Source organism: Equus przewalskii, chromosome 21, assembly GCF_037783145.1.
Source record: "Equus przewalskii isolate Varuska chromosome 21, EquPr2, whole genome shotgun sequence".
NCBI lineage: Eukaryota > Metazoa > Chordata > Mammalia > Perissodactyla > Equidae > Equus > Equus przewalskii.
The window spans coordinates 7,223,973-7,249,776 of NC_091851.1; the positions used below are offsets into that span (position 1 = coordinate 7,223,973).

Sequence of the window (25,804 nt, forward strand, 5' to 3'; positions counted from 1 at the left end):
TACTGCACTCGTGCTTTTCTTGCCTCACCCCCTTTCATCCTCACAGGAGGGCTGTGAGGAGGTATTGCTCCATTTCACGGATGTCAAAGCTGAGTCTCAGAGGCGCTGGCCTGAAGGCGCACAGTGGGAAGGTGGCTCGGCCGGGTCTGAGACCAACACTCCATTACTGACCCATCCACGACCCTCCACACTGTGATAAACTTGTCTCTGCTCTGAAATTCCTTGCTGAAGCCTGGAGGACAAATGCGTGTGGACCAGCTTGAGCAAATTAAAGACACTGAATGCTTCCATAGCCTTAATTTTGGCCTGTAAGTGGGGAGATCAATGTCCTGGGCTCTCTGGAGGAACATTTGGGAAGAAACATTTCATTGCTAAATTAGGCGACACTAATTAATTATAAGCAATGAGTGGGGGCTTCCTATAATTGTTCATGCCACCAAGTCTTTCCACACCCCAGGGCCTCTGTAGGCCCTGTTCCCACCGCCTGAGATGCCTTCCCCTCTCCCCTGCCTCCCTGATTGTCTCAGGCAAACGTGCTTACTCCCCTGAAGGTGAGGAAAATCTTTTTCCAACTCCATTTTTATCTGGTCACTTAACTTTCTTAAGAACGTGCGGTAGCTCCCTCTAGCCTCTAGAATAAAACACAAGTCTGTCAGAAGACAACAGCTGTAGGGGGTAAGGGACAAATATCTGCTGCTGGATGGGCCTCCTTCTAATGAGGGTCAGTAAGAGGCAGGTGACTGGAGTCATCGGTGTGTTGCCTTGCTCAAATGGCCCCGATCCATCACTCTCCTGGGTCCATGTCCTCGGCAGTGTGATTTCCTTGCTCCTCCCACAAAGAGATGAAACGTATTTCCCCCTCCCTTGAGTCTAGCTGGTTTTACGACTTGCTTTGGCCAAAAGAATGCAGTGAAAATAATGAACCTAGCCCTCAAGAGGACTTGCAGCTTCTCTTCCTTCTCTTGAAACTCAGCCTAGGTGCCATGTAGACAAGCCTGGCCTGGGCTATTGGATGAGGAAAGACATGCAACCCATCTTGCCTGTCACCCCACTTGACAGCCATCCACGCTCCAGACACGTGAGCAAGGCCATCCTACACCAGAGAGCCCCCAGCCAACCTGCCAGCTGACCATGGATGTATGGGCGAGCCCAGCCACAAAAGCCAGCCCTGGTCCAGAACAACAGGCTGTTGTCAATACTTATTGTTGTAAACTACTAAGTTTTGGGATGATTTGTTATGTGGCATTATCATGGCAATAATAACTGATACAAGGGAGAAGCAAGACTAGAGGGACAACTCCTGGTTACCTTGTGGAGCCTGGGGTTCAAAGCTGGACTGTCATGATGACTGCAGTGGGGCTTCCCTGAACAGCCGCAGTGGCTGCTGAGGTGTCCGAGTGAAAACCTGACCCTGGGGATCTCCAGAGAGACCTCTTCCTCCCACGTTGCTGGCCTTTCACTGGAGTGATTTGGTCACCCCCTTGCTCTTTCCAGCCAAAATATGCTCCATTCAAGGCACGGTGTAAGATACATCAGACAGCAGGAATGCAACATCTCTCATCGGTGGGCACCCACGATGGCCGGGCGCGGTGCTCAGGGTGCTGAGTACATTCGCTTATTTGATCCTTACAACAAACTGTTATTCTCCCCGTTTCAAAGAAGAGGAAGCCGAGACCCAGAGATGTGAGGTCGCTGCTCAGTTAGGAGGTAGAATCAGAATTCAAGCTCAGCTCTACCGCTTCCAAACGTGAAATTATGAAATATTTTTAAAATATAGACCATTTCAGCAAATAACACAATGAATCACATATGGCCACCACCCAAGTCTATCAAAGCCTAATGTTTTCCAGATTTCAGAATTTTTAAAGAAATAAATTTTTACAGGTACAGTTGAACCCCTCCTGGAGGCCATTCACTTCTTTGCTGCCTCAGAGGTGACCACTATGCTACGTTTGATTTTTGGAACACCCATGCATGTTTTTATGTGATTACCTTATAATCAGATATGCCTATACATATTGGCCACTATTTGCTTGTTTTCAAACTCTATGTAAATGTTTCACAATATATGATCTGTTTAAAATTTGCTTTATTCACTTGGATTTCTGAGGTTCATTCATGAATTCTGGTTCATTCATTTTTAGTGCTGTGTAGTAGTCTATTGATAAATATGCTGCAGTGTATTTATTCAGACTCCTAATGATAGGCTTTTAGGTTGTTTGCAATTTGCTTGCTATTACAAATAATTTGAAAAGAAGCGTATCTTGTATATTATTTCCTTGTGCATATACGGGAGAATTTCCATGGAGTATGTATGTAGGGATGAAGGCAGGTTGTATGGATATATATCACTCTTGCAGAGTGGAGCAGTTCCCGTCGCCCAGCATCCTTGCTGATATTTAGTATTGTCAAAGTTTATCATTTTTGCTAGTCAAATTGATGTGAAATGGTACTTTATTGTTTCATTTTGCATTTTCCTCATTACTGGGAAGGTTGACCATCTTTCCATATGTTAGGTGACTCAGGTTTTCTCTTCTGTTAATCACCTGTACATAACCTCGACTCATTTTTTCCATCGAGTTATCTTTTTTTCATTAATTCGTAGCCATTCTTTATATATTTTGGACACTAATCCATTTTTTCATAAACTTGTTGCACATAGCTTCTCCTAGTCTGTAGCTTGTCTTTCAACTTTGTTTATTGTGACTTTTGTTGAACAAAAGTGTTTAATTTTAACATACTCAGGTTTATCAATCTTCTCATTTTCCTCATGGTTTGGTTCCTTATGGTTTCTTTAAGAAATCCATCCCTACCCCAGGGGTCATAAAGATGTTTTCCTACATTTTCATTCTAAAATATTTACATACGTTCAAGTCTTACTTCTGCTGAAATTTATTTATGATCAGAATGCCTCTTTTCCCATATGAGCAACTAGAACCATTTATTGAATCTCATCGTGCCGTCCTTTCCTCATCGTTCTTGTTGCCATCTTGGTCGTATGTTACGCTTCTTTTTATGTGGGGGTCTGTTTCTGGGCTTTGTACTTTGTTTCTTTGATCTTTTTTTCTCTCCTTATGCTAACCCTGCTCTCTTGTAGTTATTTTGGCTTTAAAATGTTTTGAGATCTGGTAGGCAAAGTTCCCTACCTAGCAGTTGTTGTTAATCTTCCCTTTTTCTTTTTTTTCCTTCTTCATCTTCATTTCCCTCCTCCTCCTCTTCCTCATCCTCTTACTTGTCTTCTTATTGTATTCTTGGCCTTTTGCTTTTCCATATCAATTTTAGGACCATTTTGTCCAGTTTCACAGAAAAATACTATTGAGACATTAGTTGAAATTGCGTTGAATTAATAGATTAATTTGACATCTTTATGTTGTTCCATCTTCCTATCCATGAACTTAGTATGTCACTCCATTCATTCAGGACTTCTTTTGCGTCCTTTTAAAATTTTACGATTTTCTCCTTAATGTTCTCACACATCTTTTTTTAGCTTTATAATTATTTCATTGGCTATGAGATGTGGCATAGTGTCAAATAAAAGAGATGGTTGGTAACATCCTTAATTTGTCCAGGCATTAAAGAGAATGCCATCCAAGATTCAGCACTAGGAATAATGTTTGCTGTAGTTTTTTGATAAATAGACAGTGTTATCTTTCATTCAATAATTATCTCTTTAACTGCACTCAGGCTAGATTTTATACCATTTATTGAGATTTTATTCCAGAGGAACTTTGTTTTTCAGTTGCAATTGGTACTTTTCCATATTCATGTTTATTTTTGCTTTTATTCCCCATATAATTTATTTTTCTTTTAAATGATATTATCCATGTGTTTATCACTCTAAGCAAACTAAACATAACTTATTTTAAAATCTTTTTCAAGGACTTCCATAAAACTAACTTTACCTGGTATAAATTCATGCCTTGATTTTTTTATTTTGTGCTGTGTTTTTTCAGATATTTTGGGATTTTGGCCTGCAGGCTAATTTTGAGTTGGAAACTTTTTTCCTCTCTTCTTTCTCTCTCTTCCTTTGGACTCCTTTCCCAGCTATTGGTCCTACGTTTATTTTATTTTATTATTTTTTAAAGATTTTATTTTTCCTTTTTCTCCCCAAAGCCCCCCGGTACATAGTTGTGTATTTTAGTTGCGGGTCCCTCTAGTTGTGGCATGTGGGATGCTGCCTCAGCATGGCTTGATGAGCGGTACCATGTCCACGCCCAGGATCCAACCCGGTGAAACCCTGGGCTGTGGCAGCAGAGCGCGCAAACTTAACCACTCGGCCATGAGGCCGGCCCCTATTTTAATCGACTCTTTAGCTCTATATCCCACAGCCACATCTTATAATGGTGTTTTAGGATTCACAGAGGTATTGAGGATAAAGCAGATTCAGTCAGCAAACCAGGGGGCAACTTGGCTGGGTTCATGGACATGAGGCTGTCTTTGTCCTATAGTCTCTGGTCTCCCTCGTTCTACAGATTCTTAGACAACCAAAGCTCCACACCGGCCAGCTATCATCTTTTCTGCCATGTCTTTGGAGAAAGATGCTTCAAAGTTAGATGTATTGGAGCTGAGATGCAGAGATCACCGAGCTAGTTTGGCATCAATCATGTTTGCTGGCTAAAGTCCAATGAGCTCTGCATGGTAAGACTTTGGGGTCTCAAGAGCCCGAAGGTTTAGATAGGTGAGAATGTGCAGCTGCTTCTGGGGAAAACCCCGGGTCTGCTGGCAAGCATCCAGAGCTTTCCGGAGAAGTGAAGAGGTACTCTGTCTTTCCGAAGCTAGATGCTAGGGCTTTCAGTTTTCGCAATAGATCAACCTTGTCTCATGGATACAAGCTATCTTTGGGTATAATGCCTCTTTCAATCAGTAGTGCAGAAACACAGACACCAGACTCTTGACAGAAAGGTTAACCTTGAGTTGCCTGTCACCTAGTTTCTGTCAAAAGTTCAGATGAGAGAATGAGTGTCTGAGAAAGGTGGCTGAATGGCTGGGCCATCCATTGCCTCCTTTGGCATAAATCCTCCTTTTCTACTGAGTTGGAGAATCTTTGATGTAGCTCCTATAGAAATCCCTTCACTGAATTTCACAATTACATTTATTGCCATTAACGGCATACCTACTGTGTGCCACGCTCTGTACCAAGTGCTCTAGTCCTTCATACAGACTGTCAAGGTGGAGTTTTAGTCTCATTTTACAGACACAGGAAACTGATTCAGGGATCACTTATTCCACACCAAGCAATTAACATAACCTGACATTTGTCTATCATAATCTGCTGTTACGCATAATCTGTTGTCTATGCATAATCTTCTTTCTCTCTTAAGAAAAGAAGTATTGCCACCTGAGGACCATTAAATCTCCCTGTATGGCATGCATAACATTGGTTTCCAAAGTAGAAATGATTATACCAACAGAAAGATATTTCTTTTACAATCTATGATTCTCTCCATGACCCCCAAATCTGTGTTATATCTATTTCTTTCAGTTGGAGGGGAAAATTTGAACAATGAAGACTTTTCTAATCCAGGTAGGGGACTAGAGATGAAAAAAAAAAACTTTGTGATATTTCTCCAGTGGCTCAGAATAGCTCACAAAATCAAACTGTGTTGGATTTCTCTGTGCTCTAGTTTGGATAGAGAAAGAGTTGATTGCAAGCAGCAGCCTTTGGGCTAATATCGGCTTATGAGGCAGTCTCAGAGCTCACATGAAAGAAAAAGTTAGATGAGGACTTTGAAAGCACTTAGAATTTTATTATCCAGGAGGTGATTTCAGAATTAGTCCATAAAGACAGAAGGGAAAGATGTTCATCTATTTCTAAACCATTAAGTGTCACCAGGGTAAAGTATCCATTCCATCAGTGTGCAAATAGCCAACCAGAGAGGGACATTTTTCTCACATGTTCTTCTTTGGCTTGTCTCACAGGTTCTTCAAAATGAAATATGACTTTTAATAAGAAAAAAAGCTAATCACTGAAAATCTTTCTTATTTGAAGGTTTAACTAATGCTATCAATCAAATGAGCTCACATAGAGATAAACGTTCTGCAGCATCCATTTATCCTTCTTCCTTCCCCCCCATTTTGGTTGCTTGAGTATTGAGTGTCTTCTTTCCTCCTGAATTTATAGTAAACTTTTTGCGGCCAGGAATTACATCTTCTCCAGAATCTCTTACACTTCAGGGCTTAATAGATGGAGTGTGCTGCACCCTGTGAGGCTTCATAAATATTGCCGATGGCAGGGATGACATTTCAGTGGTGAATGCCTGTCAAAGAAATGCTATGCAAGAGAGATTTTTCTGGACAGCAGCACAGTAATGGAATACAGATCTGCAATGCCTCACCAAACACTGACCTAAAACCGAGCAAGGCTGGAAGATTATTGACAAGGCGTGGGCTGCAAACCTCAGGAGAAGCAGGCAGCTCTAAAATGGACAGATGTCAGGGCCACTCGACATCTTGGCATGGCTGCTCATCCATCAACCACCAATCAATATATTTCTTCCAGTTTTATTGAGGAATAATTGACATACATCACTGTGTAGGTCTAAGGGGTCTGGCATGATGGTTTGACTCACATATATTGCAAAATGATTACCACAATAGGTTTGGCTAGCATCCATCTTCTCATATAGATATGATGAAAGAAAAGAAAGAAGAAAAAGATAAAGGAAAAAAATTGAATGGCAATAAGCAAAAAAATGTAATGCTAGATCCTGATACCTCACAGAAAATCAGTTATATCTGTTTGGCACATTATCGACGCCATTAAATGAGTATTATTTTCTACCTTTTTGCAATTTGGGTTATTACTACTCTTCGTCTTACTATTATTATTTTGCTTGGCCATCTGTATTTCTCTAATTGTAAGCTAGGCCGTCTGTAGATCTCTGATGATAAGAAATTTCCTTTTCCAAATTTCTCAACTGTGTTTCAAATATACCCCTGGAGCTCAGATACTGCGTGTGATTATAAAATGGTTCACAGTAGAATATATACACTTGCTCTGCTTAAAAAGGAATAATCCTACAGAATCAAATTAAGCACAGGGCAAGAAATTCTAATATTATCCATATCCCTCAAAAGAATCTCTGCATATGTATGAAGCTATCTTTCGTAATGAGTTTTGGCTTTGAGTTTTAAATGTATTCTTAAAGAAATGTACGCTTGAGGGGAAACAAGTTAACAAATAAGTATGGACGGTACAGTAAGATGGTTTAGTGTCAGGAAAGCCCAGGAGACACGCTGCTATTGAACCCAATTTCCCAGCCAAGGGGAATGTTTTCCCTGCTTGCTCTGGAGTGCCCGTTGTAGAGCATTTTATTTTCTACGTTCTGCAGCAGTGAGAACCCTGTGATGGGGAGCCACTCCCTGTTCCTGTGCAGCACTTGCATTTGAGTTCTAACTGGCTTTTGTGGCAGGCAGTGTGGCTGGAATGGCAATTGCAGCAAGCCCATTGCTCAGTCGGCCCTATACTGGAGTTTTGGTGTTTTGGTGTGTGTTGAAATGAGCATATCTCAAGAGCCCCAATTCTACTGAACAGAGATGGGGCATTGGATTTGGTGCCCATGCCCAAAGAGAACACCTGAAGGTGGCATGCCTCGGTGGCTGCACAGCCAGCCAGAGGCTCATGCTGGATTGGCAGAAAACCTCGGCCAGTGCTGGGCTTAATGTTCCCGGAGCCTCTGGGTAGCACATTCCTTGAGTGCAGTGGGAGAATGGTCCTTGTCTGTGCCCCTGGCCCAGTTTCCTATCCGACCGCAAAGTCTCTCTTTCTCCTTTCTCCTAGCAGCCTCTCCAAACCTGTCATGCCCATCTCTTCTGTGAAACCTTCTTAGACCCATGCAGCGGTCTCTAACTCCCAGACCGGTTCTCCAGACCGCCTTGTGAACGTGTCTGCACCTCCTACCTCCCCTTCTTCACTAAATGGTACCCTTACCCCAGAACACACTTGCCCCCACAACTCTACCTATTGCCTTCATTTAAATCCTAGACCAGTGCCACCTCTTCAAGGAGATACCCCAGCTTCCCCAGCCAGGGATAATTTTTCCGTGCTCTCCAAAGCATCTTTATCATGAGGCAGTGCATGTAATGGCCCCCTCACTGGTGTCAAATCCTGTCTCCACCACTTATTAGCTGTGTCACCTTGCACAAGTTACTTAACCTGTCCATGACTCAGTTTCCAAAATGGGGATAATAAAGACAATACCTATTTCAGAGGGTTATTATGAGAATTAATTAAATTATCACATGCAAACCACTTAAACCAGTGCTTGAAACATAGTAACTGCTTAATAGGCGTTAACTTTCCTTGTGTTATTTTAGCCTTGGCTACGCTCAGCACGGTAGTGATTCGGGCATCTGCCACCTCCTCCTAGGACATTGCAAGCTCTTCAGAAGCTTGCACACCAAGACTGATAGTTTCACGGGTACTGAACTAAAGTCCCAGTTCTGTTTATTGCCTCTTTTTATGCCCTATGCTCTTTAAATTTACTTCTTATTGTGAAAAACATCAAAGACATACAAAAGTAGAGTGAAATCTCATGTACTCATTGCCTGGCTTTAGCAATGATTAACTTGTGCCAATTTTACTTCCTCTCGAGCCCTAGTCATTCCCCTCCCTCCTGCTCCAAACCCTAAGTTGTACTGAAGAAAATACCACGCGTATTTCATCCCAGGGGCATTTTTAAAAAAATGTATCCTACACTCATGGGAAGGATGCTCTGTTTAAATTCTCCTTGTGCCAAGCAGGAATCATCTCCAGGACACACCTAATCTTTCGGACCATGGATCCCCCCAGTGCTGTGGCCTTGAACTCTGACTTACCTTCCTCCCATAATCATTTACAATGGTACTTATGTTTTGAGAGGCCATGATTTCAACTATGGCACCATCCAATCTAACAAGCCATGGTGGATGAGCATCTTTGAAAATGACTTGATAATTGAAAAAAGCCCCAATTTATTGGTCAAAGTAGACACTGTACCTTGAGTCATTGGCTCCCCAAGAGGCAAGGATCATGCTTGCCTGACTCACTGTGACTGTGTCTTGGGCAGTTGGACACTTGGGAATTTTTACCACTGACAATGAAGAATTTTATGGCACTAAGCACTAATTAGTCCTAGTAAGAGGATTTTAGCCAGTTTAAAATTAAACTTTCAAGAACAAATTTGCAAATGAAAATATTTAAGATAGAAGACGTTTCCTCCTTTTTAAAAAAAGAATATTCTTACAGCATATCACACAGGTAGGGGGAGGCTGTGTTTGGGTTCAGAAAATGGGATGGGTAGGGAAGCCATTCTGTCAGTAAATTATTATGCTTGGATCAACACATCAAAGATGAGTTTAGTACCATCTAGCTGCAGAGAGATGGCAAGCAGCTGGCATACATGTTGCTACTGCCCTTTCTGATATCATATAGACGATTAGTCATCAATCAGGTTGAAGCCGGGCACTCCCTCATGGGCCTTCTCAACACACTGTTCCAGACTGCCGTTACCAGTTATGTCTCTCTCCTAACTTAGTGACAACTGTTTGGTAACTTCACGTCCCTGTCTCTGAAAATGATTTATTCACCAAGGGCATGCTAGGATCCAGGGTTGCCAGTCAGGGAGGTAAGAGACACTTCATGTCAAATTTCTCAGACTTTTTTTATACAGCCTCAACCCCTAAACACACACTTCCAAACACTGTATGATAATTTTAAAGCTGAAGAGGCAGTCGATAGAGAGTGAATTGTGCTATTGGACATCGGCGATGATCTTTTTAAAATGTTGCAAATTTGAATTGTATTTCCTTCTTTGTCATTTTCTGTAATGGTCAAGCCCCCCAATCCACACGCCCTGTCTGTACCCTACACATTCTTAGGTCAACTTGCTAACTGGAGGGACAGAGTTTATGCTCCTCAGGCCACTGGGAACCTGTCCCTGGCCACTCTCTGGCCACGATGCTTCTTGTTTTTTATAATAAAAATGATGCTTCTAAGAGAATCGTACAATTTGGATTTAGAAACATTTATGAAACTCGAGTTCAAGTGTTGGCTTTGAGTATACTAATTGTTTGAGCAGGGAAGTCACTCAACCTTCTGAGCCTGTTTCCTTATCACTAAACTAAGTATGACAACATTCATTTTGTCTACCGTGAGTTTGCCATGAGAAGTAAAAGAAATGAATAAAGTGCTGTATACCTACTGTAATTTTTTCTTTCCTGAGGAAGATTCATCCTGAGCTAACATCTGTGCCAATCTTCCTCTATTTTGTACGTGGGTCACTGCTACATCATGGTGTAGATCCACGCCTGGGAACCGAACCTGGGATGCTGAAACGCATCCCACCGAACTTAACCACTAGGCCCCGGGGCCGGCCCCCAGGTACTATAATTTTATACTATTAGCTGAAGTTTGTATGTTCTAATGAAGTTCACCCAAGAACAACAATAACAGGAAAGCACTAGATTTAAAAAGTATGATATTCTTTGATTAAGTAAATGATACATCTTTATTTCTTGATATGTCTTAAATGCAATCAACCATTTAGGCAAGAATTTTACTTGGGGAAAAAATAGACTGCATTTATATGTTTAGTTGCAAGATAGGCTGAAGAGAAGTCACCCCTTTGGATGGACCTCTGGGTAGTTTTGCACGGTAAGCAATACTTCAAACCTCTGCCAATTACTGCTCTGTTGAAAGGGACTATGCGAGGTGTGACAAGGTTACAGCAGAAACGCTTTCCAACAACATCTGGACCCAGAGCCGTGGGGCAGAAGTTCCTCAGCAATAGTTTGAACAGCTCGAGTGAAGTCAGCCTGTGTTAAAGCCCCGCCTGGGGCCTGAGGAGATATTTCTTACTATTTCTGTTTCCTTTTACCTTTAATAGATGAAAGTGGCCAATAATTCCTAGTTCAACACCATGAAATAGTCAAAAGAGAATTCTAGAGGAACATTGCAATACGAAAAAGATCCAAGAATTTAGAGAATGTAGTCATGAAGAAGAAAAATCACAATATAATTTAGTGAAGCATTGAGATTATTTTGTTGGCAATGGTCAAACCTTAAAAACAAAACGGAGCAACAGAAACCCCCAAAGCTAAAGTCAAAGACCCCTGGCGAGGCTGTTTACCTGTTAAACCAGTCGTCTGTATACCGGGGGTACGGATAGGGATCGTTGCTGCTGAAGTCATAACTCGCTTCGGCATTCTGAAAGACACAAGGTGTCACACCAGGTCAGTAAGGCCAGGGGCACAGGCTAGAGAAAGCGCTGCGAGACCCTGCGTTAGTCACATGTTGATAGTCCCTCCCTGGGCGCGGTGTCAATGTTCTGCTCTGCACCCGCCCTGGCAAAATGGTGGCAGAGCTGAGGTGTGTCCTTGGATCTTCCTGTCCCCCTTTATCCCTTTTCCAGGCTTCCTTATCCTATCCTATTTCAGGCCTTTAAGGGGCTAGCAAAGTTGAGTCCTGTGCTCTCCAGGACTGTCTTCATTTGAGGTTGCGTTACCCGTTGTGGGTAACTGGGGTTCACCTGGAATCCAAGGCTTATGTTAAATTTCCTTGGGCTGATGGCCAGAATGTTCTAGTTCTCGTGGCACAAGTGAGGTGGCCGCTAGAATTTTCTTGCTTTATGCAGAAGGCTCACTTCCAGCTTGCTGCTTCAGACTGACGTAGGCTTGCCTCCTTTACACATAGGGGTGTTAGACCCCTGCCCAAGCCCCTAACGCTGTCCACAATATCAATCTCATTCACCCACTCAGCAAATATCATTAAGAGTCTAATAGATGCAGAGACTTTTCCAAGTATGGGGACACAATGGTGACATCCCTGCCCTTGTGTAACTTATGGCCTAGTTGGGGGACAGACATCAATTAAATGATCAAACAAATAAATGTACAATTGCAAACTGGGTGAAGTCTTAAACCCTATAGGCTATGGTTAGAAGTTTAAATTCTATGCAATCCAACACCTCCTTTTTTTTTTCATTGAGAGTCTTTCCACAGAAATCAATTATTTATTCACTTGACTTGTCTTTATGTGATTTCATGTTTTAATTTTTTCCACTTAGGTCTTTAGTTGGTTGGCCTTTTATTTTGGTCAATGATGAGAGATGATCCACCACCATTTGGTGACTAATCCATTCTTCCCCACTGCCTTCTCTGCTTGCCTTGGGGGGCTGGGCTCTGAGAAGCTCCCTTCTCCGCACCCCATTCTTCTCTCTGTTGTTTCTGAGTCTGTAGTAGAGACCCCAGATGGTTTTCTGGGCCACACTATACATTGGGCTTGGAAACCCTGGGTGGATGCATATTCCAGCTTGGGCATTTCTCAATTCCAGGTATCCTGAGACATTATCAGGAATATGGCTCCTTTATGGGGTAAAACATTTTAGTTTGTGACACAATTTAATTTGCAAACTTAGTGTATTAGTGACACAATGTTTTTAAGAGAAAATTGACCAGTTCCATTAGTTTGTGTTTCCATTGGCTGGATGACAAAGAGCTACCAGTCACCAGTAGTTGTGATTATAACAACTGCAATCCTATTTAGATGTTTTGCTTGGGACAGAAGTCACCCTGAAATTTGTTTTTAAAAATTTTTAAATTTAAATTTCTTTAGTTTTCTTAAGGTATAATAGATATTCAAAACACTCCACACATTTAATGTACTCATCTTGATGACTTCGGACATATGCATACACATGATACCATCACCACAACCAAGGTACCAAACATATCCATCCAAATCCCCTTGTATTCTTTTGTATCTGGGTGGGTTTGTTTTTTCTGTAAGAACATTTAACATAAGATCTATCCTCTTAACATATTTTAAAGTGCACAATACCAGATTATTGATGGTGTCGCACAGCAGTGTTCCAGAATTTATTCATTTGCAATAATAAAACATTTATACCCATTGAAAAACAATCCCTCATTTCTCACAACCCCTACTAGTCTATTCAAAATTTGGACCAGTCCCTGTATTTTGAGTCTTGACTACATCTATTCTTTCTTCCAGAATCAGGGTCTTCCTTCAACCCCTGGCCTGCAGAGAGGACCTCTTCCTGTCTCCACCAGCCATAATTATTGGCACGTCCCCAGTTCTGCCCCTCCTTCTCCACTTAGATCCCAAGCTTCTTTCATTCACCTTTAAAGTTGAATTCTCTATCTGGTCTGTCATCCTTTTCTCTGGGAGACCCTCTCAGTTTTGGCATTATTTTTCTTGATTTTTCTTGAGATATTTGGATCTCAGTTCTTTTGAGGGATACTGTTTTGAAACAGTAACTTATTTGTCTTTCCTAAGTATGTTCTGTTATCCCTAGCCTTCCCTGAATTTTTCAGACAAGAGCATTTTTAGATGGAGTTGGTGAGGTAGGAATACCCAGAGAAACACAGGTTAATACTTTTTGTTTTGGGTTTCAAAGCTGAGGTTGAAACTTAAGCAATAGATTCAGAAGACTGTTTGCTAAGCCTGGTTTGTTTCTCCCTGGAATAGACTAAAATTCCCTGTTCTGAGGCAAGTTGGATGGAAAATTCAGCGATTAGCCATTGTGGGGCCTTCAGAGGGGGCCCTGAGTGCTACCTCTTTCTTCTGAGCTGTGTTCTGAGAGTGGGATGGGGGTATGTTGGAATGTCCAACCTCAAAGAGGTCTGAGACTCATCCTGTGACAGGGGCAAGGAGCTGCAGATCGGAAGCGGCTCTGCGAGGCATCTTGGCTGAGAGGCTTGGGTGACCCCACTCTGCCTTCCCATGACCCTCAGCGCAGAGCAGAGAGCAGCAGAATATTTTGTGGGAGGCTGAGATTAGTGAGAACATGACAGGGAGAACCAGCTGGCCTAAAAAGTTCAGAGGTCAGGACAATGAGGATCCAGGGTTCAGGCAGGATCTGCATGAAGTGATGACCCGGGACAGTGGGAGTGGGGATGCGGCAGTAGGTCCAAGGAGGACAGATGATGAGAAACAAGCTCCAGGACCCCGTTCCCCTCTCCTTAATGCTGTGTTAGTCCTTTGAAGCTTGAGGGAAATTCTGGAGACAGGGAGGTAGGGGCAAAATCTGAGTTGACCAAGGTCAAGTTTTCACCATTAGTGCAATCAGGCTGGCAGGTAGATGTTGAATTCAATTAAAGAAAAATAAAATCAGAAGTTTCGGCACCTTCGTGTTTCTGCCTCAGTGATCGACTGGTTTCATAAACTTTCCACCCTGGCTTACCTTTCTGGCTCATGATTATCACCTGTGGTCTGAGCTGAGGCTTTTTGCCTCCAATTTCTGACTCTGGAGAAAATGGCTTGCCCTGAGGTGGGTGGGCGCCAGAGCGAGGAATCGGAGAGTTCTGAGAGCAGAGCCTTTGCCCAGAATCCACAAACTATGAGACCACTTTTATAACAAGAAGAAAGGCCATGTGTTGCCTGGGGTCAAATTCACCTCTGAACGTTGAATGGATGATGACTTAGGAAGTCTAATTATTTTGTTGTCCTTACAATTAATTTGATGACTAATGCTTAATTCCTTGAGTAACAGTCTATACCGAGTATTAAAGAAGGCAAACAGTTGTTCTTGCTTGGCTGTACATTTTCTGGCTAAAACTCAAATGGTTGATAGCAAGGAAGAACAATGAACAATTTTTTGCAAGGGTTCTGTTTATACTTTTATAGCCAGAACCTAATCATTTATTGATTTGAATTATTATGTTGTCTTCTGTAAAATTATTTGTGTACAGGAATAAATTAAACTGGCCTTGACTTGCACGAACATTTGGGAGAAGTGATGTCTCTGTAAATTTAATGCTCTGGTCATTCTGGGCTAAGCCAGATGGTTGTTTTGGTTTGAACTTTTCCCTAACTTCTTCCTAAAATGCATTAGTCTATGTTCTTGCTTTAAAAAATACTAACTGTTTAGTGAACAGAATTTAATCATTGATGATTCAGGATCAGGATGACTCAGAGTCATCATTAAGAACTTGAATTATCATTGTACCATCACACAGAAAGGGAGACTGGGCTGAATCCAAAGTGACCTCGGGCTTCCCTGGAAGTTATTTCTGGAAGAAACTTCTGATGATGGCTCATTTTCTCTTATAAAAGTTGAATGTGGGGGGAAGGACACCTCTGGTATTTGATAATTTTAAGGCTTAATTTCTGAATATTTGAGTGCACAGTCAGACAGAAGATTAGATTAGCGTTCAGCAAGGAAGTTTAATAGTTATAGGTTTGGCTGCTGTTTGCACCGGCACTTGTCCGTCAGACGGCCTGCCTGCACATTAAGCTAAGAAATGACAAGGGACTTATGTTCACGAAATCTTTGGACATGTTACGTCTGAGGTGCTGCATTTGTGAGGCTATCAAAAGCACAGGCTGACAAATGGCACATGTCAACACCAGGGCTGGTCTTACCAGGCCAGTTGGTAAGAACCCAGTGGTAACCATGGCCACTGTTTTAGCATTCTCAGAGAAGCTTCTGAGACCACTGAGACTGAACCCTTGAGACTATTTGGCTTTGGCAATATTCCTGTTTTCTGGAAACCATACTTTCCTTGTCTTTAAAACGCAGATGGTAAGACTATAACTACTTGGTTGCTCTGAGGATAAAATGAAGGAATAGATACAAGCTGGCAAGCATATTGCCCAATATAGTGTGGGCATTCTCTCATTTCTTACTTCTCCTTTTGTGTCCATCGTCTTTGATGGAAAGAGTCACAAAATAAGGCCCACAGGCCAAATCTGGCCCACCACCTGTTTTTGTAAATAAAGTTTTATTGGAACATAGTCATTTGTTTACGGATTGCCTATGTCTGCTTTTGCACTACAACAACCGACTTTAGTTGCGACAGAAGCCCACAAATCTTAAAATATTTACTATCTCTTATAGAAAGAGTTTGCCAACCCTTGACTGACATCCTAGGCCTGTTGGGCTCCCAGGTTGCCCTTTGATAGCCTGAGGCCTGCACTGTAGCATAGCACCCTGTCCTTGTTGTCCTGAGGAGCCTCCTTTGCTGTGAGACATGCCTGTCGTGTGTCTCCTTCTCTGTAGGAGGGCTGTAGCTGCTGAAAAGGAAGCTGATGTAAACCAGCCTCGCTGCATGGCCTGGAGTTTGAAGTTTACTTCTCCTGGGTTCACGCCAATCAAAGGTGGGTTATCAGGCGTTACAGCACTCAGAAACTAGGGCTCAGCCCACTGGGGCGCTCATGGAGGCAGCAGAGAGCACCTACTGGGATGGAGAGGAAGCCCCACCGTTGTTTACACCAACCCCCTGCCCAGCACTGGTTGAGGGCTGCTCCTAGGGTCACCAACCCTCTAGTTCTTCTGTCTTTCCATCTACAAGAATCTATCTGTTCCCATGATCAGACATCGCCCTGGGCAGAGAGAGGTAGGTGTTCTCAGTAAGGCCCTCCGGCTCGCAGGGGTCATCGCTCAGGTGATATGGGTACATGTGCTGGCTGCTACACAAGGCCTCATGCACCTTTCAATTTTAAAAGTGATGCTGCATTGGTATTCTGACAATACTGGACTCTTGCAGTAGGCCAATGTGTCTAATATAGGGGTCCGCTGGAGCAAACTCTGTGGTTTGACTATAAAATTAGGAAAGTGGTATCTGTAATCAGGGCTGCCATGTACAGCCATGCAGGTTGTGCCTTGCATTAGGGTGCATGCCCATGGGGAGGAATTGGGGGCTGCCCGGACAGACTGCAAGCTATCTGCCGTGGGGTGGGGCTTCCAAAGATAACTGGTCAGCCCAGATGGGCCACCGTTTTCTCATTCTTCTGCCCAGAGAGGGCACATTTTCTAATTTGTTTGCCCAGAAGGAGGGTGCTGTTTTGCAACTTGCCCACCGGTAGGGGCACCTTTTTCAATTTCACACAAATGTACCAGGTAAGTACTAGCAGGTCTAGGAGGCACGGTAAGAAATAGGTCTCTCTAGTTACAATCGTATATACGCTCAGACCTCAAAGAAATGGTACCAGGGAGACAAGATGTCCCCTGTGAAATGTCCAGTAATGCCAGACTTAAATAATATATCAAACAATAGGAGTTTATCATCATGGGTACAGCATGGCGTATGATTAATCACCAATGTAATTCTATAGCTATAGGATCTCAGAACAAGAAACTACATCGAATTTGTCCCTTTCTTCTGGCTTGCTACTTTCCCTGAAGGCATTTAACCAAATAACCCAGCTAGGAGCTGTGTAACAGTATTAGCTGAAATTGCACTGTGCTCATGGCCTAATGAAAGAGAAATGAGCTCCCCCAGATAGGCTCTCAAACTGCAACCCTGTTGCCCCAGAACAAAGCTCATCTGTATGGAAACGGAACAGCAAAATAGCCCAGGCCATTAGAGCCTAAAGAATTTTGCTACTGCACCTACTTGCATCTAATATGGTCGTGGCTGAATGTTCCCAACTGTGCCTATTTTGATTTTCCTCGAATAATTCTCCCACTTGCACTGGTTTAACGATAATGTTCAGCTCACTTTTGACTGAAACCAACATTAAAGGGATTTATGTCTATATTAAGTCTGGCTGTAAAACTTAATGAAATTTAACATTTCTCCAGCACTCAAAAAATAAAAAAAAAAATGCATAGTCAGAAAATTGTTTGCAGTCTTTCTTCTATACTCCTAAGATTTCCAGAGACCCGTATTTTTCCAGTGACAGTATGTTCTGTGACTGTGGGTTTGACACCTCCTATCACTGCTTCCTTTTTGCTCCTGGAAATTCTGGTAGTTTCTCTAGTCACTGGAGTACTCTCCAGGTAAGAGGAACGATGCAACATAAGAGACAGCCTGGGCAAGTGCCACCGTGCCGCAAGCCAGGTCTAGGACTACTGGGCATTTTGTATTTTCCAAAGCCGAGCAGCTCCATCCTTTGGCCCTCAATGTCACTCTTATCAGCAGATTTCAGAGAAGTTCTAAGCACTAAACTAATAAGAGGAGGCAATAAGATTAATTCCCAATGGTTCACATAGTACCCTAAATTAATAGAGTGCCTTTAGGTTTTTCAAAAGAGTTTAAATTCTCTTCTTTTATTTAATATTCTCCAAAACCCTGTGGTGTAGGAGAGCAGACGTAATAAAGGAAGAAGTGGGCTGTTACCATCTCTAAGAAACAGTCCAGGCAGCACCTCTGGACGGCTTCTTTAGCGTTATCTCTGCCTGCCCATGACTTCTTGGCTCGTCTTTTACAGGAGGTATTTTATAAGGCCAATGAAGCCTGTATGAAGCTAGACTGAGGCCGATTCCCACGCACGAATTTTAAGAGCTGCCCTAAAAGCATGAATTCCTGGGGCTGACCTGATGCATCGAAGGGAAGCTGCCACTCATTGTAATTAATCTCCAAGAGCTGGCTCTAAGACAGGGTCCAAAATGTGTTCAGAAAAAAATCTACATCTTTGTTTTCATTAGGTGCCAATGCAAATTTACCATTTCCTTCAATTATGAATGGAGACTACAAGCCACAGTACTATTCCTGTGAGCTTGTCACCAAATGTACTTTCATATCACATTTTAATTGTTGCAAAGATGCTGAAATATCTTTTCTACTCTTACCTGCCACCAGATTTTGATATTTAATGCATTAGTAAAGACACATATTACCATATCACAAATGTGTGTTTTTAATCTTTTGTGTTTCCACATAATTGCTTCCCTTGATTATCCTATGTATTTTGTTTTATGTATTTAAAATACTATTCTAAGAACGAAGGGAAAGAGACACTTGTGTGCACAGGTGGTTAGTGTGAAAATTGGTGCAATCTCTGATGAGAGAAGATGCACAGACTCCTGGACCAGCCATCCCACTTCTAAGCCTCTATCCTAAAGATGTACTCACACATGTATGAAATACTCGCTTTCCAAAGTATTCACGGCAGCATGATTGTAAAAGTGAAGGACTAGAAAGAGCTTAAGTGTCCAACGTGGGGATGACTTAAAATAGATGATGGTGCTCCCACACGAGGAGAAACCGCAGTCCCAGCAAAGAATGAGGCACGGGGCCCACAGCGAACTCACTCCCAGGAAATATTGTTAAGTGAAAAAGGCAACGTGTAGAATAGAGAGCATAGCGGCCCCCATTTGAATAGAAGACAGGATGTACTTGATGGGAAACACATTGAGGATTTCTGAAAAGATGCACAAGAGCCTTTTTATAGTGCTTTGTGTCTAGGGAGGAGCATGGGGTCCGGGGTGGAAGGAAGACATACCCTTTTATTTTGTATAAAGGTTTTTTTGCCATAATAATAACAGGTAATACATATCGAGTGCTTATTTTGTGCAAGGAACTCTTTTAGATGCTTTGCATTCATTGGCTCCTCCTTATGATGGCCTCATGTGATAGTACTCTTATCACTCTTGTTCTGTGAGCAAGGAGACTGAGGCACAGAGAGGTTGAATATTTTGCCCAAGGTCACACAGATGAAAGGAGGCGAGCAGGGATTCAGACCAGGCAGTCTGGCTCCAGAGGCCTCCCCCTATCTGTGCCGTCTTGCCTCTCTACATTAGAATCATAACCATCACGTTCTACTGTGTGTGTTGTTTAAAAGAGAAAGGCAAATATCTAGCAAATAACAAAAGCATAATTTAGTAGATTTACTCCCTAAAACATCAATGGGTCATTTTGTCCAAATTCAAGTATGTAAACTGAGCTAATAATTTAGCCCTCACACTGGGACACACCTCACTAAAGTGCCAGGACACATGTCTCTTGCTTTGTATGATCCACTAATTTTTTTTTTTTTTTTTTTTTTTTTAGTGAGGAGGATTGCCCTGAACTAAGGTCTGTGCAAATCTTCCTCTGTTTTATGTGAGATGCCGCCACAGTTTGGCTTGAGGAATGGTGCTGGGTCCACTCCTGGCATCTGAACCCACGAACCCTGGGCTGGCTGGAGCAGAGCACGCCAACTTAACCACTATGCCATTGGGCTGGCCTCTGATCCCTTCATTTTTTAACAGCATGGTTATTTAGTGAATTCTCTCCTCTGAGGTATACATAACGCCTTTGAGGCCTAAAGCAGCAAATACGCTTCCAAAGAGAAAGCTAATTCTGCTGCTTTCAACAGCAAACTTCAACCTGTTCCTTTTTCCTCTGTTGATCGTGTTTTCCTCTTAGAAGATGGACTGTTTTGAAAAACAAACCTCACATTGTATATGAGACAAATAGCATTGATGACTGGATTCCTTAGAAACTAGAATCTTGGAAATACCTCCCTTTTTCCAGAGCCTCTTTGGCATTACTTGGGGGCCCTCGGGTTTCTGAGCACAGTTTGAGAATGACTGGTGGAGAGTGGTGTCCACGAGAGGCGCACACGTGGGGCCTTCAATCACGTGGTGCTGCAGGGCCAGACTGCGGCTCCTTTCAGAACATTCCTCCAGTCCTTGTTCTCACGCCAACGGTGTCTCCGTTAAGTGCTGCCGTGTCTTCGCTACCTCCCTGTTCCTTGCTAATTCGTCTTCTTGTCTGACAGAGGCAAGCACTGGCAGGCAGCAACATTCAGCTTGAGGAGCTTTCACTGTATTTCTTTTAACAGCTACTTCTTTTTATGCCAAGGGATATTGGTTGTTTTTCTATTTGAAACAGTGATTTACAATTTCCCTTTAAAACGCATTCATTTATGTTAAAAAGGTGAGTCAATTTAAGGAAATATACTAGATTAATAATAGCACCCATAGGAAAAATTGTGAAGCTGCGTTGTGACTGGTGGATGTTTGGGAAACACCAGAATAAGCAATGGTGATATTTAAGGCTTTGAATTCTCCAGTTTCCGCAGAGTCAGCTTGAAGAGTGGCCCAAGTATTGAACATCTATACGAGGGATCTGAAGGAGTCATGGGAAAGACTTTTTGTCCTCAAATCTCAACCCTATCACTTGTCATTTCAACATTATAGCCTCAGTCCTTTAGACTGTTGGCCTTCAAAAGTCTTCATTCACTCATGCATTCTGCCAATCAATTATTTTTTCATTGAACAAGTATTTCTTGAGTACCAACTATGTGCCAGGCATTGTGCATAAGAAGCCACCATTGGAGAGGGAGATGCCCTTAGGTGGGGTATCTTGTCTTTAGCCCTCATGAGCTAATGAATTAGTTATGCACCGACACTCAAGTTTTCAACAACGTCCTTAGTTAGCTAACAGTGCTTCTCAACTCAGGCTGCTCAGCAGCACTGCCTGGGCTGCTTCGAGAAGTATGAACACTTGAGTGATCTCTAGATTCTGATTTAATCGATCCGAAGTGAGGCTTGGGCATCAGTAGTTAAAAACAACAATAACTTGTCAGGTGATTTTGATGTATACCCAAGGTGGAGAACCACTGAGCTAATACCTTTTTTCATCGCTCATATTCCGTCCCCTTTGCTGCTTAAAGTGTGACCTGTGGACCTGCAGCACTGACATCACCTGAGAACTTGATGGAAATGCCGAATCTCAGGCTGTACCCCAGACTGGATGGATCTGAGTCTGCATTGGAACAGGACTCATGTGTGCACCCTGATTCCTCTATTTGTAAAACGGGTACACAGGGCCAGGTGTGCCCTTGCCCTGCACTTCTCCACACATCCATAATCTCCCTGTTATGATCTTCTTCTCCCGCTTCCCCTCCTCCCTGTTCTACCTAAACTTTTCCACAGGAAGAAATTGAATTTGATAAGCCATTCATATCTTAGCATGAATAAACTCAGTACATTGCCCTTCCCAATATAATTTAACAGAAGAGAATGGACATTGAAAAAAGCTAAGGAACTCAGTCTCCAATAGCAGAGATGGCAGCGTGGCATTTCCGGGGCATCAGGAGCTCCTGGGCATCTCTCAGTCTGAAGTTCTCTCTATGGAGAAGGTCAGGTCTGAAAGTAGTCGTCACAGTGGACTCCTTTGGCCCTGATGGAGAGGCCTGACTAACCGAAGAAAACGAAGGAAAGCAAGATAAAGTGTGTGATTATGATGCAGAATATTGCTGAATTCTACCAGCTTCTGGCAGGTGAGGGCTTTTGGGGGGGTCGATTCTGCAGGAAAGAAGCACTAAAGTTCAGAGGCAAGGGTTTCCCGCTGTGAAGTAAATTTTGATGAATATTAAGGTTTGAATTATTTTTGCCTCCTGCTGCTTAAAATAAAGTCTCCATCAAAACTTTAAAAATACAAACTGGATGCCAAGCTGCTTTAACAGCAATAGGAGTTAAAATATTCCTTTAAAAATGAGTTTATATTGCAATGCGTGCTTATTTTTACACCCTGCCTCTTTCCTGATAAGAAATGATTTGAGTTTCCTGGATTCTAACAAATGATAGAGGTAAACTAAAGTTAACAATATAGAAAGACGTAATTTGGACTTAGTACAAATGAGGGTGCACAGAGGCAACCACAGGATGTTGTGATTCTGTGCTCAGGTAATTGCTTGGCCTCATCGTCCAAATTTGCCCGCTTTGATTATAGATACCGCTTGGAGCCCATCCAAGCTCAGGAGCCAGCCCACTCAGGGGAGGGTGCTAAACTGGTCCCTTCTCCCAGGCCTGTGCCAGCCCTGCTGGATTCTCTTCTTTCCCAGTGGCCTTCTCTGCTGAGGTCTCCGTGCCCCTATGATGAGAAAGTTGACCTGGAGCGAGTTGTATAAAAGCAGCTCGTGGCAGTGCTGCGAACCTCTGTCACTTCATTCCCCATCAGTCCAGGAGAGGGTGACACAGAAGCAATGGTTAATTTCAGGTTGAAGGTAAAGAAAAGATGCGAGTTTAAGAAAGGCAGTCAAATTTAGCCTTAATACCATAATGAGACGGCGAGGGGAGCGGTCACACACCGTGACCGTGGGGATGCACTCCGGGACCTGGCACAGAAGTGGGGCAGCCAACAGACGGGCTTACATAACTGCTGTTACGGAACTTGTGAGGGTGGAAGATTGAAGGGGCCGGGGTAGCTGGCGCGAAAGGCAATTCCAGACTGATTCCTGCTGTTCTGCAAAGACCGGGTGTGCTGGCCAGGCCCTGCCCCAGCAGCCACGTGCACGAGCACGCAGAGAGTGAGACCCAGCTCTGGAACAGGAATCAGAAGATAGTGCAGCAGCCAGGCTCTAAATTTGTGTTGTCAAGGTGACGAGATACAAGACAATTTGTGTTTCCCTCTCTTTTGACTGGATATTCTACAGGGTGGTAGATAGATGCTCAAGGTTCCTCCTTTGCGTCCTCTGTGGGCGTTCTGCTTGCCTTTGAATGGCTGCTGAGGTCAAGGCCACTACTTTGAGTCCAGATGTCCTGGGGGAGACGGGGACATGAGTTTACAGCCCTTCCCGTGTGACCAATCACACAACTTTGGTATCACCTGCCTCTCCTTTTTCAGCCCTAAAAATAGTAAAGATGAGTTCACTGATAGCTGAGTCACCTCATGCAAGGGGTTGTTCTGACCAAATACCATGCGTTGGAGGCTGTCTTAGACACACCTTACATAATACTTGTCCTTCTGTCAAAAGCACAGCTATATGAATAGTAAATATATCACACGGGTCTATTGCTATTATACATATACATATGTTTTATGTGTAAATTATGTGTATAATTCAACAAACTAATTTCAGTTGAACTTCACAACAGTTTTGAGTAACCCTCATTTTGTAACCCCCATTTCACAGATAAGAAAACTGAGGATTAATGAGATTATATGATTCACTCAAGGTTTTTCAGCTAGAAGTGTTGAGTTGGTACTAGAATTCAGACTCATCCTCATCTCTCTCTGTACTGCATGGCATCTACAGCTATTTCTTATGATAAAAAGTAAAGAAAGAAATGATGAGCCTGAGCACCTTGCTTATCCCAGCACCCTTGGAACTGAGTGGGAGCATGAAGAACTAAGATATATTAAACGGTGGTGAGATGCCTGGGGAAGGACTCAGGGCTTTGCGTTGCTACCTACTGTCGCATCCATAATAAATCAGACTCAAAAACTTGTTGACAATCTTCTCACTTGTCTCTTTTTGCTTCAAACAATTACTCTCTGCTTTGGTGATTCTTTTAGGATAAGCTTGCTAAAAGGAGAAGACGGAAATAGAGTGTTATGACCTTGGGAAATAAGCAAAAAGGAAGACAAGGCACATTGTAAATATCTCAGTGTTTATAGCTGAAAAAAAACTAAGTGGATCAGTTCCCTTTCATGAAGAAGTTGTTTGAGTCTTACCTTTGAACAAGACCAATTTTATGTTCCCAGCTGATGTGAAATGTGACACAAAAAAGGACTGATCTCCAACTGTTCTGGAGAAAGATTAAATGCACTTCTGGTTCCTTTCACAGCTATTCATCATTTTAATTGGTTTTGAAGCCAAAAAACTTTGACAGCATTTGTGATGGGAATCCAACTTCATAATTCATAAGCTATGGAAAAGTGATTACAGCCTTCATTTGGAGGCTGCGCACACAGCTTATTAAGTTGCTAAAAGGATGGAACACCAGAACCCGCATTCATCACACAATCACTTTGTGTACAGGAGATGCGGCAATAGAATTATGGAACTGGTCCCCTGGAAGGGAAATCTCCTGCTCTAGATCTTCTGGGGATGACATGCCCTTGCCTTATGGCGTTCCTGCCCCTCCTGCTGCCATCATCATTCTCGATGTTTCTAAGAACCAAGAAGAATGCTCTTCTGGTCCCTTTGCCTTCCCATTCCATGGCCTTCTCCCTGACTCCAACAACTCAGCATCTTCCTTGCTCTTCTCATAACCCAGAACAGTGACTCTGTCAAAATTTCAAAAGTCCACATTTCCTTCTCCACTCTCCACTGCGTGTTCTCTTACCTCTCTCCTCTCTAGTCACCAAAACGTCTCCGTGAGCCCTGCAAATCCCTCTCCTACTCAACTGTCTTTTTCGGCTTCTCCATCCCATTTTGCGTTGGCACACTTCCGACCAGCACCCGACTACATCCCCGGAGTTTGCAGGTCAAGTTCTCACTCCTTAGCTTCACCCCCAAGTTCTTTGGTGACTGGCCTACTCCCAATTTCTCTCCAGCTCAGAGGTCACCAAACATTTTCTGGAAAGGGTCAGATGGTACATGTTTCAGGCTTTGTGGGCAATACGGTTTCTGTCACAAGGAGTCATCTCTGCTTTTGCAGTGGGAAAGCAGCCGTCAATGATATATAAGCACGGGCTGGCCCAGTGACGCAGGAGTTAAGTTTGCACATTCTGCTTCGGCAGCCTGGGATTCGCCAGTTAGGATCCCTGGGGTGGACTTACGCACCACTTATCAAGCCATGCTGTGGCAGGCATCCCACATATAAAGTGGAGGAAGATGGGCATGGATGTTAGCTCAGGGCCAGTCTTCCTCAGCAAAAAAGAGGAGGATTGGCAGCAGATGTTAGCTCAGGGCTAATCTTCCTCAAAAAAAAAAAAAAGAAAAGAAAATGATATGATATGTAAGCAAATGGGTGTGGTTGTGTTTCCATAAAACCTTATTCCTACACAACAACAAAAAGGCAAAGGATGGGCTGAAGTTTATAGAACCCTGCTTGTTGTGAGTTGCAGTGTGCCTCCCAGAAAGATACACTGAAGTTGTAACTCTGATATGGAAGACCTAACCTCCTGTGAATGTGACCTTATTTGGAAATAGTGTCTTTGCCGACGTAAACAAGTTAAATGAGGTCATACTAGATTAGGGAGGGCCCTAAGTCCAATGACTATTGTCCTTATGGGAAGGTCATGTGAGGAGACAGAGGCACACGGCAGGAGGACGCCAGGTGTAGATGGAGACGGATTGGAGTGATGGGTCTACAAGCCAAGGACCACCAAGGGGTGTGAACAAGCACCAGAAACTAGGAGAGAGGCAGGGAACAGACTCCCTCAGAATTCTGGAAGGACCAGGCCTGCAGGCACCTTGGTC

General features: G+C 43.0%; 1 protein-coding gene across 1 annotated transcript in view; it reads right to left on the minus strand.

The window, feature by feature from the left end:
• The window catches only part of PCSK2 (proprotein convertase subtilisin/kexin type 2), a 262,007-nt gene that overhangs the window by 58,620 nt on the left and 177,583 nt on the right, over positions 1-25,804 (minus strand). Inside the window, exon 6 of the mRNA XM_070588775.1 lies at positions 11,109-11,185. Within this exon, the coding sequence (XP_070444876.1) occupies positions 11,109-11,185 (77 nt within the window). The remainder of the gene's footprint in view (positions 1-11,108; positions 11,186-25,804) is intronic.